This window comes from Pan paniscus, chromosome 11, assembly GCF_029289425.2.
Source record: "Pan paniscus chromosome 11, NHGRI_mPanPan1-v2.0_pri, whole genome shotgun sequence".
In the NCBI taxonomy this organism is placed as follows: domain Eukaryota; kingdom Metazoa; phylum Chordata; class Mammalia; order Primates; family Hominidae; genus Pan; species Pan paniscus.
The window spans coordinates 18,904,268-18,919,277 of record NC_073260.2 but is presented as its reverse complement, the minus strand read 5'-3'; the positions used below and the strand labels follow the sequence as shown (position 1 = coordinate 18,919,277).

Below are 15,010 nucleotides of genomic sequence, written 5' to 3'. Positions count from 1 at the left end.
CGGCTGGCTGGTATGGCCATCCAGGTTCCCTATCGCCCACCAGGCCAGCCACCTGGGCACCAAGAGTCAGTGCAACATGCTAAGTGGTAGAAAGTCACCTACTATGGCAGGGCACTGTCACCATCAGAAATGAGTCACACAGGCCTGAGTGACCAGGCACCAGGGCCTGAGTATGGCTCTTTAATATCTACTATCTCCTTCAGGCCTCACAATGATCCTATGAGCACGGTGTTAGTACCTCTGTTTTAAAGCAAAGAAGTGGAAATCCAGGAGGTTTAATGTTTCAACTCTCCCTATGTCTGATCACACTCTCCCTTACTTTACTACATTTTATAGTTAAGCAAGAGAGATGGAGATATCCTTATAGCTACTTCAATCACAAACCTATGCCTCTTGGTTATATCCTGGCCAAAAATGGCATGATATTTTGGCTTCTTGAAAGGTAGATAGAGGTTGACAGGCCTTCATCAGTGGATGCTCTCAAGACTCCACATTTCTGTCCTCTACAATCCTCTTCAAGGGGGAAATCCAAACCTGACTGAGTCAGATTTCCAGACCTTTACTGGAAGAACCAGCTTGTAAGACCATCCCTAATGGGCAGGGACAACTGTGTGTTAAAAGAACAGCTTAGTCAACATTTTTCATCTCATACCTGCACTGGGCTGCTTACCAACATTCAGCAGATAAGACTGACCCTGCAGACCCTGAGAATGGACCATCAGTGCCAGCCCAGCCTTCCAAAAAGCTTAGGACTTATTCAGGTACTAGCCAGGCAAACAAAGTAACATGACATTCTGCTTCACATTCTCACAGCTCTTTTTTTTTTTTTAAATGGAGTCTTGCTCTGTTGCCCAGGCTGGAGTACAGTGACACGATCTCGACTTACTGCAACCTCTGCCTCCTGGGTTCAAGCAATTCTCATGCCTCAGCCTCCTGAGGAGCTGGGACTACAAGCACACACCACCACCATCAGCTAATTTTTTTGTATTTTTAGTAGAGTATTCACTGTGCTGGCCAGGCTTGTTTCAAACTCCTGGCCTCAAGTGATCCACCTGCCTTGACCTCCCAAAGTGCTAGGATTACAGGCGTGAGCCACTGCACCTGGCCACATTCACACTGTTCTTTAGTTGTATATCTTCCTCAGGAACTTCACAGGGTGGGGACCCTTGGTTTGGGGCAGGCTTTAAGCATTCCGGGTCTCCAGATCTTAGACCCATCAAAAACCTCTCCTCCGTTCCTAACCAAACTCATGACCACACCAGGATGTGCCCTGATGCCACCAGCAGCATGAGTTTCCCCATCAAATAACAGACCCTCGAGGAGCTTGCAACAACTCAACAACAACTGTATTCCACCCGTTCCCCTATTATTATAACAGAATTCTTTAAAACCAAGTGACAAATAGTTACTGTAGGATTCACAGGGAGATCACAACAACTAATGCATTGAATTTCTTGGTGGAAACTGCCCTCACACAGGTAACAGGGTACCATCTGTCTGGCTATTCAAAAGCTTAGGATGCATGTCATGAAAATGCTGCTCCCATCTCTCAGGCAAATCTTGTTGCTACACCTAAGAGATGTGTAGTTTGAGACAATAGGAAGACTTCATCTTTTCAAATAAAAAACATCTAGTTATCCCATCCATAACTGAACAAGCAAGAGAAGACTATTATGCCAGACAAACTTACAACTGGTTGACCCAACTTCACTTTCCTCTCTGCACTGATCCATTCTGTACAGTGCTTAAGAAGCCGCTTTTGAAACAGTACTTCCGAGCTCAAAATCCATCAGTCCTACAGAGTTAACTTCAAATCCCACAGCCTGGCATCTCCTACATGACCCAGATGTTTCTTCCTTTCCACTCTCTAGTAATTGGTAGAAACTAATTCTATTTTAATATTTACAGTGCTCCACTCAGGTTCCTGTGCCAGACACTGAGGATACAGAGATGAATGAGGAGCCACCCTATCCTCAGTGAGTTCACCTGAGTGGAAACGGTGGACCCAAAAGACAACTGCACTACACACTGTGATAAGGGGCCGCAACAGATGCTGTGGGAAGGCACACAGAGGAGACAAACAGAATCTGGCCTGGACCATCAGGGAACATTTAGGGGAGGTGGCAATGGAGCCATATCTTTGATGAAGGGAAGAAATGCTTTATAAAGATGGGAAGACACTTAAGGGACTCTGGGGAGGGCAGTTCCAGGGATTCTTAGGAGGAAAAACCCTCCATTTTCTCTGAAAGCCTGGATCACTCTGTTAACCATGACATGCATGCCCCATTATTATTGTTGTCACTGTAAGCCAAAAAGTATATGAGACAGATCTCAACCAGTTTTGGAGTTTATTTTGCCAAGGTTATGGATCATGACAGGTGACACAGCCCCAGGAGGTCCTGAGAACATGTGCCCAAAGTGATTGGGTTACAGCTTGGTTTTATATGTTTTAGGGAGACAAAAGATATCAATCAACATATGTGAGGTATACACTGGTCTGGTCCGGAAAGGCAGGACAACTCAAAGTGGGTGGCGGCCTTCCAGGTCATTGGTGGATTCAAACATTTTTCTGATTGGCACTTGGTTGAAAGAGTTATTATCTAAAGACCTGGAATTAATAGAAAGGAGTGTCTGAGTTAAGCTAAGGGGTTATAGAGACCAAGGTTTTTCTTATGTGGATGAAGTCCCAGAGGTGGCCATCCTCAGAGGCAAATATTTCCTATTCAGATCCTTAAAAGGTGCTGGACTCTCAGCCAATCTCTTCAGGATCAGAAAAGGGGAAAGGGAAGGGGACTCTCTATAGAATGTAAGTGTTCCCTACAAGAGACAGCATTTCAGGGCCATTTCAAAACATGTCAAAGAAATATATTTTGGGGTACAATACTTTGATTTCTTTCAGAGCCCTGCAATCTGTCATGTGATGCTATAATGGAGTCAGGTTAGAATTTGGTTTCTTATTGCTACAGAGTCTGTTCGGTCAGCCTAAGGATCTCTATTTTAGTGTTAATACTGGTCAGCTGTGTGCCAGCTCCAAAGGGAGGAGAGTATAATGAGGCATGCCTGACCGCCCCCCACTTTCCCATCATGGTCTGAACTAGTTTTTAAGGTTTTGTTGAGTTCCCTTAGCTGAGGGAAGGGTCCCCTCACCTAGCTGTAGGATTTACAATTTTAATTTTAAATTGTAAATGTATCTTCCTGAGCTCCCCCTATTTGTCAAGGCAGGACACCCTTCAAATCAGGAGTGTCTACTGGGTTTTTTGTTTGGCCAGAAATTTAAAAATGAAAGAAATCAGGGGTGTCCAATCTTTTGGCTTCCCTGGGCCACACTGTGTCTTGGACCACACATAAAATACACTAACAATAGCCAATGAGCTTAAAAAACAAAAAAATCCATAATGTTTTAAGAAAGTTTACGAATTTGCATTGTGCCACATTCAATGCCGTCCTGGGCTGCATGCAGCCCATGGGCCACAGATTGGACAAGCTTAAATAATGTCATTTCATTCTCACAAACATCTCTATAAGACAGGTACTGCTCTCCCCCATAGAGGAAATCTGGCCCTTCAAAGGATAAATGACCCACAAAGCTGGGATCTGAACTCCAGTCTGTCTGACTCCAAAGGTCTTGTTCTTTCTAACCCAACACCCTTGCGAAAGCCTCTATCACAAACTCAGATGTGAATATCAAGCGCAAGCTATAAACAAACCGGGGGTGGGAGGGGGTGGAAAGAATAAATTTTGCTTCCACTTCAGGTGAACAAAGAAAGATTCCTGGAGGATAGGCAGAATTTCTCTAATTTCTCTAAGTGGAAAGGGAGTAGAAGTCTTACAGAAAAAAATAATGGTTTGAACGGAATCATGGAAGAGGGGAAATGCAAGGCCTGGCCCACAGAAATGTTTGATCAACAGAATATACATTTTTTTCAGCACCACACCATACCTATTCCAAAATTGACCACATAGTTGGAAGTAAAGCTCTCCTCAGCAAATGCAAAAGAACAGAAATTATAACAAACTGTCTCTCAGACCACAGTGAAATCAAACTAGAACTCAGGATTAAGAAACTCACTCAAAACCGCTCAACTACATGGAAACTGAACAACCTGCTCCTGAATGACTGCTGGGTACATAACGAAATGAAGGCAGAAATAAAGATGTTCTTTGAAACCAACGAGAACAAAGACACGACATACCAGAATCTCTGGGACACATTCAAAGGAGTGTGTAGAGGGAAATTTATAGCACTAAATGCCCACAAGAGAAAGCAGGAAAGATCCAAAATTGACACCCTAACATCACAATTAAAAGAACTAGAAAAGCAAGAGCAAACACATTTAAAAGCTAGCAGAAGGCAAGAAATAACTAAAATCAGAGAAGAACTGAAGGAAAAAGAGACCAAAAAAACCCTTCAAAAAATTAATGAATCCAGGAGCTGGTTTTGTGAAAGGATCAACAAAATTGATAGACCACTAGCAAGACTAATAAAGAAAAAAAGAGAGAAGAATCAAATAGATGCAATAAAAAATGATAAAGGGGATATCACCACCGATCCCAAAGAAATACAAACTACCATCAGAGAATATTACAAACACCTCTACGCAAATCAACTAGAAAATCTAGAAGAAATGGATAAATTCCTCGACACATACACTCTCCCAAGACTAAACCAGGAAGAAGCTGAATCTCTGAATAGACCAATCACAGGATCTGAAATTGTGGCAATAATCAATAGCTTACCAACCAAAAAGAGTCCAGGACCAGACGGATTCACAGCCAAATTCTACCAGAGGTACAAGGAGGAACTGGTACCATTCCTTCTGAAACTATTCTAATCAATAGAAAAAGAGGGAATCCTCCCTAACTCATTTTATGAGGCCAGCATCATCCTGATACCAAAGCCGGGCAGAGACACAACCAAAAAAGAGAATTTTAGACCAAAATCCTTGATGAACATTGATGCAAAAATCCTCAATAAAATACTGGCAAACCGAATCCAGCAGCACATCAAAAAGCTTATCCACCATGATCAAGTGGGCTTCATCCCTGGGATGCAAAGCTGGTTCAATATACACAAATCAATAAATGTAATCCAGCATATAAACAGAACCAAAGACAAAAACCACATGATTATCTCAATAGATGCAGAAAAGGCCTTTGACAAAATTCAACAACCCTTCATGCTAAAAACTCTTAATAAATTAGGTATTGATCGGACGTTATCTCAAAATAATAAGAGCTATCTATGACAAACCCACAGCCAATATCATACTGAATGGGCAAAAACTGGAAGCATTCCCTTTGAAAACTGGCACAAGACAGGGATGCCCTCTCTCACCACTCCTATTCAACATAGTGTTGGAAGTTCTGGCCAGGGCAATTAGGCAGGAGAAGGAAATAAAGGGTATTCAATTAGGAAAAGAGGAAGTCAAATTGTCCCTGTTTGCAGACGACATGATTGTATATCTAGAAAACCCCATTGTCTCAGCCCAAAATTTCCTTAAGCTGATAAGCAACTTCGGCAAAGTCTCAGGATCCAAAATCGATGTACAAAAATCACAAGCATTCTTATACACCAATAACAGACAAACAGAGAGCCAAATCATGAGTGAACTCCCATTCACAACTGCTTCAAAGAGAATAAAATACTTAGGAATTCAACTTACAAGGGACGTGAAGGACCTCTTCAAGGAGAACTACAAACCACTGCTCAATGAAATAAAAGAGGATATAAACAAATGGAAGAACATTCCATGCTCATGGGTAGGAAGAATCAATATCGTGAAAATGGCCATACTGCTCAAGGTAATTTATAGATTCAATGCCATCCCCATCAAGCTACCAATGACTTTCTTCACAGAATTGGAAAAAATGACTTTAAAGTTCATATGGAACCAAAAAAGAGCCCACATCACCAAGTCAATCCTAAGCCAAAAGAACAAAGCTGGAGGCATCACACTACCTGACTTCAAACTATACTACAAGGCTACAGTAACCAAAACAGCATGGTACTGGCACCAAAAGAGAGATACAGATCAATGGGAACAGAACAGAGCCCTCAGAAATAATGCCGCATATCTACAACTATCTGATTTTTGACAAACCTGAGAAAAACAAGCAATGGGGAAAGGATTCCCTATTTAATAAATGGTGTTGGGAAAACTGGCTAGCCATATGTAGAAAGTTGAAACTGGATCCCTTCCTTACACCTTATACAAAAATTAATTCAAGATGGATTAAAGACTTACATGTTAGACCTAAAACCATAAAAACCCTAGAAGAAAACCTAGGCATTACTATTCAGGACATAGGCACGGGCAAGGACTTCATGTCTAAAACACCAAAAGCAATGGCAACAAAAGCCAAAGTTGACAAATGGGATCTAATTAAACTCAAGAGCTTCTGCACAGCAAAAGAAACCACCATCAGAGTGAACAGGCAACCTACAAAATGGGAGAAAATTTTTGCAACCTACTCATCTGACAAAGGGCTAATATCCAGAATCTACAATGAACTCAAACAAATTTACAAGAAAAAAACAAACAACCCCATCAAAAAGTGGGCGAAGGATATGAACAGACACTTCTCAAAAGAAGACATTTATGCAGCCAAAAGACACATGAAAAAATGCTCATCATCACTGGTCATCAGAGAAATGCAAATCAAAACCACAATGAGATACCATCTCACACCAGTTACAATGGCAATCATTAAAAAGTCAGGAAACAACAGGTGCTGGAGAGGATGTGGAGAAATAGGAACACTTTTACACTGTTGGTGGGACTGTAAACTAGTTCAACAATTGTGGAAGTCAGTGTGGCGATTCCTCAGGGATCTAGAACTAGAAATACCATTTGACCCAGCCATCCCATTACTGGGTATATACCCAAAGGATTATAAATCATGCTGCTATAAAGACACATGCACACGTATGTTTACTGCGGCACTATTCACAATAGCAAAGACTTGGAACCAACCCAAATGTCCAACAATGATAGACTGGAGTAAGAAAATGTGGCACATATACACCATGGAATACTAGGCAGCCATAAAAAAGGATGAGTTCATGTCCTTTGTAGGGACATGGATGAAATTGGAAATCATCATTCTCAGTAAACGATCGCAAGGACAAAAAACCAAACACCGCATGTTCTCACTCATAGATGGGAATTGAACAATGAGAACACGTGGACACAGGAAAGGGAACATCACACTCTGGGGACTGTTGTGGGGTGAGGGGAAGGGGGAGGGATAGCATTAGGAGATATACCTAATGCTAAATGACGAGTTAATGGGTGCAGCACACCAGCATGGCACATGTATACATATGTAACTAACCTGCACATTGCGCACATGTACCCTAAAACTTAAAGTATAAGAAGAAGAAGAAGAAGAAGAAATGTTTGACCAGTTAATCCAATTTGATAGGAGTGTGAAAAGCACGATATCATGGTGGTTAGGAGGGTAGACTGTGAAAGTGAACTACATGGACTCAAATTCAGACTGTCACTTCCTGTCTGACTTAGACCAAGTGAATGAACCTCTCCGTTCCTCACTTGTTAATAAATGAGGATAATAAATAATACTTCCTCTTAGGCTGAGAACAATGCCTGGCATATTGCAAGCACCCAATAAAGATCAGTCTTTCTCACTTCCTCATTGTTTCTCCTTCAACTTCTTCATATCATCATCATCATCAGAGGGTGGTGGGCTGGCAAAGGCCCCCTCCAGACTGTGGAAGGCCTTGAGAAGAAACCAATGTTTCAGGTTCACTTCTTTCAGCAGAGAACTAAGGCAAAGGATTCCAGGAGCTATCTTTGTTCATGTGGTGAGCTCACTGATCAAACTGTCTTCTTTGTACCTTTCCCAGTGTCAAACACAGCTTACTCAAAAATACCTACAGACAAAATACCACCTGCCTTATTCATACAACTGCTCTTGGGAGGCACCAAGAACAAGGATACAGTGGAAACTCTGGCTGCAACACCAGTTCCTGATCTATTTTGATCCCAGCCCTCTTGGGAATCTAAGTTATAGACCCTCACCCCAGAAAAATGTACATTGCAGGTTTCCGGATCCCTAGTGGAATCCCTAGTTTAACGGAGCCAAGGGAGAGTCCCCTTATAAGCATTAAGAAACCACGCTACCATCCTACTTCTTGGAGCCTACCAACCAAACATTATTAAAGAAATAGCAAGGATATGCACAAAGATTCCAGTACAGTGTTCTTTATAATAGCCCCAAAATGGGAACAATCTGAATGTTCATCTAATGGGGAATGATTAAATAAATTATGGTATATTTATACAAAAGAATGCCCTGCAGCCACTAAAACTTACAATGTATACTTATTATCTATAACTGAACAAAGGGAGAGGATGCAAACAGTCCCATTTCCATAAAAAATACACATATGAATAAAAATGGTCTGGGCATATATACTCCAGGGTATTCACACTTTGTTGTGTGATGCAACTATAGGAGTGTTTGCTTATCTTTTATTCCACAGTAAACACGTATTGCTTTGTATTAATTTTTTTAAAGGCTATATTTAAATTTTTAAGAACTCATGCTATACGACTGCCTCAAATATAAAACTGTTTTATGATAAGTTTGTTTCATAATTCAAGAGCCAGACCCCTTATATGAATCCAAGAAAGAGCTACCTCTGTGTTACATTTTAGTCCCCAAGAAAAGGAGCTGTGGTGAGGTTTCTGGGACTTTTATGCTTTTTGTAGGAGAAAATCAAGTTCTATGTTTGTGTTATCTGCTAAGTCTAAAATGCTTCGTCTGCCTGCAGAACCCACAAAGAATAAGTAGGCTCTCCTTGGGTGAGTCAAGGTAAATAACTAAAAAATAAACCAAGGGGAGTGGCTGGATGAAGGAAGGAGGGCAGCTGGTGCCAGAGGCACCCTCTCTCAGCTCTCCACTTCCTAGGGCCTAGAGTTAGAGCCTTCAAGAAGAGGCCGACAGAAAATGACTTGGGCCTAGAAGATACGGCTTTATCATGAGGACCCAGAGAGTTCTCCACTAATAAAATGAAAACTAGCTTATTTAGAATACCCTTAGCTAGAAGGAAGTAGGTTTTCATAAAGCTGGGAAAAGTCAGGTACTCCTATATACCCTGGTCCTCAAAAGTCCTGGGAACTGGTATTAGCAAAACCAGTCTACAGCAGGTCTAAGCTGCTGGGCCCTTCGCAAAAGCTGGGGGAAAACATTCACTAGGCCCAGATGGGTAAACTATCCCATGTTCTATCCTGGAATTAAATGAACTATGTGGGCCATCATAAACCATCTATTTTGTACATATGAAGACAAGAGGAACAGAGTCAAATCCTGGTTCCGCCAAGTCAGTTGTGACTTTGAACAACAAACTCTTATTTGTTAAGTCTAAGTTCCTCACCTGAAAAACAGGCTGTTCTGAGGATTAAGCCCCAACTCACAGCAAGTACAAATACTAATAAGCACTCAGTACGTAAGAACCACGCACCCAGCATTGAGCCAAGCAAGGCTTCACATCCATAATTTAATTCTTACAAAGACTCCACCAATTAGGTATTAGAATGCTAAGTTTACAGGTGAAAAAAGTAACTGAGGCAAGGAATTAAGTAAATTTCCCAAGGTACACAGCTTACGAGTGGGAAACCAGAGCTCTAATCTGGCCAGCCCAGCTCCAATGACTGCATTCTTCACTACTAGGCCCATTTATTTAAATATGTAAGGTTATTTCTCTATGCCTCAGTTCATCATCTATAAAACTGAACTAATACATTGTGCTTCCAAGGTCATTGTGAAGTTTAAATCAAATAACCTATATGATACCAACTATAATACAAGTAGCTCTAGTAGGAAAAGTTTTTTGTCCAGAGACCTGATTTAAAATCCCAGCTCTGCCATTCACTCCACAAATGGTCACAGATGAGTTGCTTACTCTCACTGGGCCACACTCTCCACAGCTGTAACACTAGATTCACTGACTCACTCGCTCATTTATTCATTCTCTCAAAATATGTGTTGCGTGTCCACCATACGTCAAACGTTATCTATATCCTAGCACTACAGCAACAAACACAACAGACAAGATCCATGCACCCTTGTAGGGCTTACTTTCTACAGGGAAGGCAGAATAAAAAACATATAACATGCAAGATGGTTAAGATGGTTATGGGTAGTAAACACATAACATGCGAGATGGTTGTGGGTAGAACCGAGGAAAATAACACAGGGTAAGGGAAAAAGGGAATGTCAGTGATAGGCAGGGGTGCCTTGCTATTTCATAAAGAGCTGTCAAAGAGCACCTCGTTAATATGATGACATTTGAGACAAGGCCTGAAGGGATCAGGGACACCAGACAGAAGAGAAAGTGCAAAGCCCCTGAAGGAGGAGCTGGCCTGGGCATGCTAGAAAAACTGCAGGGTCAGTAGCTGGGGAGGGGAAGCAGGAGAGGGTGGGGCGGCAGAAGTAAGGAGAGAGTGCAGCCAGGGCGATGGTACAGGGCTTTGCAGGCCCTTATCTGGACTTTTACACTGAATGAAAAGGAAAGGCTTTGATTTGGGGGCAGAGATGGGACATGATCTGACTTACATTTTTAAAAGATCACTGATTATTGTGTGGAAAATGCACTACAGTGAGACAAGGATGGAAGCCCAGAGGCCAAACAGGAGAGGCCTGCAGCATCCAGGTGAGAGAAGAGAGGCGAGCTGAAGCGGTGGCAGCAATAATTGGTGGTGAGGACTGGTCAGGGATGGAAGACGTGCAGAAGGCGGGGCTGCACAGAGGCAGCCAGGGAGGGAGAGGAGAACTGAACTCTCAGTGGCATCGTCTGGAAGCCAAGTGAGCCAAGGAGGGAGGGATCAACACGTCAAATACTGCTGCAGTCTGAGCAAGATGAAGACTGAAAACTGATCCTTGGATTTGGCAAAGTGGAAGTTGTTAGTGTCAGGCAAACTGTTTCAGTGGAGGGGTTGAGATAACTCAGAGTCCAGTCCCAATGGTTTAAGAGAGAAAGGGGAATGGAAAGCAATACTACTGGAGATAAGGGAAAAGGAGAAAAATAATGACTTCACAGAGCAATTTAAAAGGATACAGTTTTGACTCTGGAATCATGCTAATGTTACACATATTCAAAAAATTAAATCAATAAAAATAGGGTAAAAAACTCTAAAATTGAATACAAATAAAAACAAATGAATCTAATTGTGTTTCAAATGACTAACCCAACAACAGCTGTACAAAGAATGAAACCAAACAACTTTTAAATTCAAGAACATACTATAATATATTTTTAGCCTAAAAACAAAGAGAACTACTTTAATAAACAAATCTTAAACTCTTCCAGTGGGTTTGTTTTTCACAGTGGAAAGGGTGGAGTAATTCTGGAACTATGTGTATATATTACAGAACTGAGTAAATCAGCAGATATGGTGATGTTGTCAGAGCCAGGGTTCTTAATGTTGGAGAAGGGAAGTAAAAATGTGGAAGCGGGAAAAACAGGAAAGAACCCAGTGAGTCTGGACTGGAATTAAAGGCACCATTGTGAAGTAATGATTTTTTTAAAAAATAAATTACACATTTACACACACACACACACACACATGCCTGCTAAAGGGCCTAGACACAATGATACCCTCGTAGCAATGAACACACCTAGCACCAAATCTTGGTGGTTAAATATCATTCCTCACTAAAAGGAATCAAGGCTCTTGGAGAAATGGCTCATTCAGGGCAGAAGCAGTACAGGATGAGCATGGAAAATCTATTTTGTCCCAGAAAGTAAGGAAGTACTCCCAAAAAGATGGAGACATGTCCAAAGAAACTGCCACTTACCAAATCTGGGACAATATAATATGAATGTCAGAATGGATAATAGTCCATTGAATAAAATAAGAATCTTTAAGCCCACACTGATCGTAAACAAACAAGAAATATAGTAATAAAAGGAATTAATAGAGAATGCATCCTTCTAGTACATGCCACCTAATATAAATGAAGAAGGAATGTGATTTTAAAATGTTAGTGTTAGAAAAAAACTGTCATAGGAACATTTGACTCAGACAAGAATCATCAATATATGGTAAAACTCATGGTAGAAGTTTGAAGAGGAAGAGAATACTTACAGAATAACAAAGTATCTTCTACAAATTATTCATTACACAGGTTAATATAATTTACACTGGAGAAAACTGACAGACATTACCTTAAGGAAGTGATCAAAGTTAATATCACCAAAAACGGGATTAATATTATGTGCCTCCTTAAGAAAATACCATAAGAACAAAATAATCTCTTATGCAGCATTCCTGCCAAAACTGCATAGCCAATCTAATCTAACCAATTTAATCTAATCATGAATTGAGTCTTGCGGAAAGAACAGATAATCCCAAAGTGAGGGGCTAGCCTGAACTATTGAAGTATGTTCACATCACGAAAAGAAGAAAGGGTGAGGAACTACTCCGGATTAAAGGAGACGAGAGACACATGACAACTAAATGTAACGTGGAGACTGGATCCCAGACCAGGATCAGGATCCAGAATAAACTGTCATAAAAGACATTATTGAATTAATTATAAAAATTCAAATATAGGCTGTATATTAGATAACAGTATATTAGACAACACTATTTCTGATTGTGATAACAATACCATGGTTATGCACGAGAATGTCCTTGGTCTGAGGAACCACACCCTGAATTATCTAGGGAGAAAGGAACATCATAGCATCAATCCACTCTCATAGAGCTCAGAAACATAATAATAGAGCGCGTGTATGTACAGACAGGGAAAGATAAAACAAATGTGGCAAATGCTAACAACTGATGAAGCTGGGTGCACAGTAAATGGGAGTTCTTTGCTGTAGTCTCAAAAAAAAATTATTTTAAAAATTTTACCTAGCACATAGCAAAGGTTTCTTTCACCCTTCCTCTGGCCATCCTTAACTCTTCAATATACTTTTTAACTGATAAAAATTTTGCTTGGTTGACTGGATTTTTTGCTTGCCAACATTTAAAACACATGAGTTTTCACACACACACACAAAAAAAATCCCATCTTTTCTGGAAAATTTGTAAGATGCAAGAACTGGCAACTACGTGACCACTGCTGAGTGAGAGGCAGTGCCTTCTGGCTGGCTTCACTCATGTACCTCACCAGCCCGGCCCCTGAGGCGTCTAAACTGGACTCCTGGTTTGTAACAGTGCCGACCACAAGCCACGTGGAAGTGGTCACTGGGAGGAAGCAGCAGCCAGTGTGGTTCTGCTGTCACCTCATCAAGGCAGAGGTGTGAAAGATAAGTAAGGCCAAGGAGTTAGCTCCTCCTGTGCCCCTCCAAGAAGTCCTGGGTCAATTACTGATGTCTTAAGACTCGCGTACCTCACCCTACCTACCGTTGAGAAATAGCTTTTCCAATTTCTCCAGCAGCTCAGCACATTGATTCAGCTGTTCCTGGAAACCCTCGGCCACACAGTAATCCACATCACTGGCCTGCAGCAACTCCTCAAATGCCTTAATCATGGTGTTCATGTGTTGACGGGAGATGACACAGATGCCATGGCCATCCTTAATCTGCTGCCGTTGAAGGGAGAGCTCCCTGGCTTGGGACTGAACTAATGAATCGTATCTGATAAAAGAGGGGAAAGAAAATACTTGGACCATTTTAGAATTGAATTTTTGTGACCTTAACACTAATTGGAAAAATGACAGAGTACAATTTTTAAAAGCCTGCAGCTGTACAAGTATATATACTTTTAGAAAAATTGAAACTGTACAAGGTCACCTCTTCTTTGATTTCACACAGCCAACAAAGGCTGGAACAAAGATTCTTCTGCAACATTTTTAACCTTATAAAGCCCCCAATTAAAGTACAGATTGGCAAGGACTCAGGCAAACAATTAGTTTCCATACACTCTTCAAAAATACTATTCTGAATTGTAGAAACAAGTGCCCCAAGGGTCAGAGGATCTACCAAAAATTCTCATGAAGTGTGATAAAGAAAGTGTACCGCAAAGAAAAAAAGACAGGACTCTCTCCTCCAGAACAAAACGTCACTGAATAATCATGATGCTAACTACCATTTACTGAGGGTCTAGGACCTGTCAGTAACTGAATTCAGTGCTTTATATGTTATCTGATCCTCTCAGTCTTCCAACAAATGTATAAATGTCCCCTTTTACAGAAGAATAAACTGACTGCAAAGCTAATTAAGTGGTAAAGATTTTGGATTCAAACACAATTCTCACTTTGAAGATCATTATGCAATATTACCTTTTTACCGTCATGTGCCATCTTTTCCTACGTGAGCCCATAAGAGAAAGACACTGAGAAGTAAACAGGTTAAGGGAAATGTGACTCATGTAAACTGGCCACAATAACCTTGCTCCAGAGAGTAGCTTGGCAAAGATGTTGACACTTCAGTTCAACATAATTTTCTCCTTCCTGGAAATGACAACACTACATGGGCTGGCAGTCACCTTCAACATAGAGTGTGCACATGCAGATTACATGATACCAGCATTAAAGGTGGGGGCCAGTATCATGTGAGTACTGGAGTAACATGGGTAAACATGGGTAACTCATGAGTAACATGAGTAAACATGGGTACTGGAGTGGGATAATGTGGGCTTGAACCCTGGCAATGGCTCTGACCAGCTCTGTGAATGTTCTCTGCCAAGTCACTGCAGCCACTTTGAGGCTCAGTTTCCTTACCTGTAATAACTAGTTTAAGAATACCTTCTTCTCAGGTGATTTTGAGGATTAGAAAAGAAAAGTGCCTAACCAGGGGCCTGAGACAACAGCCTTTCAATAATTACAAGCTTCCTTCAATCTCACTGCTTGGGAAGTCTTGAAAAATTCATCCTGGCTCCCGACAATTCAGAACAATGTGTTTGACTCAAATTAGTGACAAATGAAGGTCAACTTTACTAATGATCCCATTTTTGCCATATCTCATGAAGCAAAACCGTATATATCTATGCCCATAAAGCATTATCTTCATGACCTAAGAATTCTTCTCTTTCAA

General features: G+C 41.1%; 1 protein-coding gene across 8 annotated transcripts in view; it reads right to left on the bottom strand.

Annotated features, from left to right (window-relative positions):
• CDK5RAP2 (CDK5 regulatory subunit associated protein 2) overlaps positions 1-15,010 on the bottom strand; it is a 188,181-nt gene that overhangs the window by 34,620 nt on the left and 138,551 nt on the right. For all 8 annotated transcript variants that reach the window (XR_004664314.2, XM_024930066.4, XM_063593922.1 and 5 more), the window contains one exon: positions 13,380-13,612. Coding sequence is in view for 7 of the 8 variants with exons in the window: in XM_024930066.4 (XP_024785834.3) it covers positions 13,380-13,612 (233 nt within the window). In the remaining variant the exon portion in view is untranslated. The remainder of the gene's footprint in view (positions 1-13,379; positions 13,613-15,010) is intronic.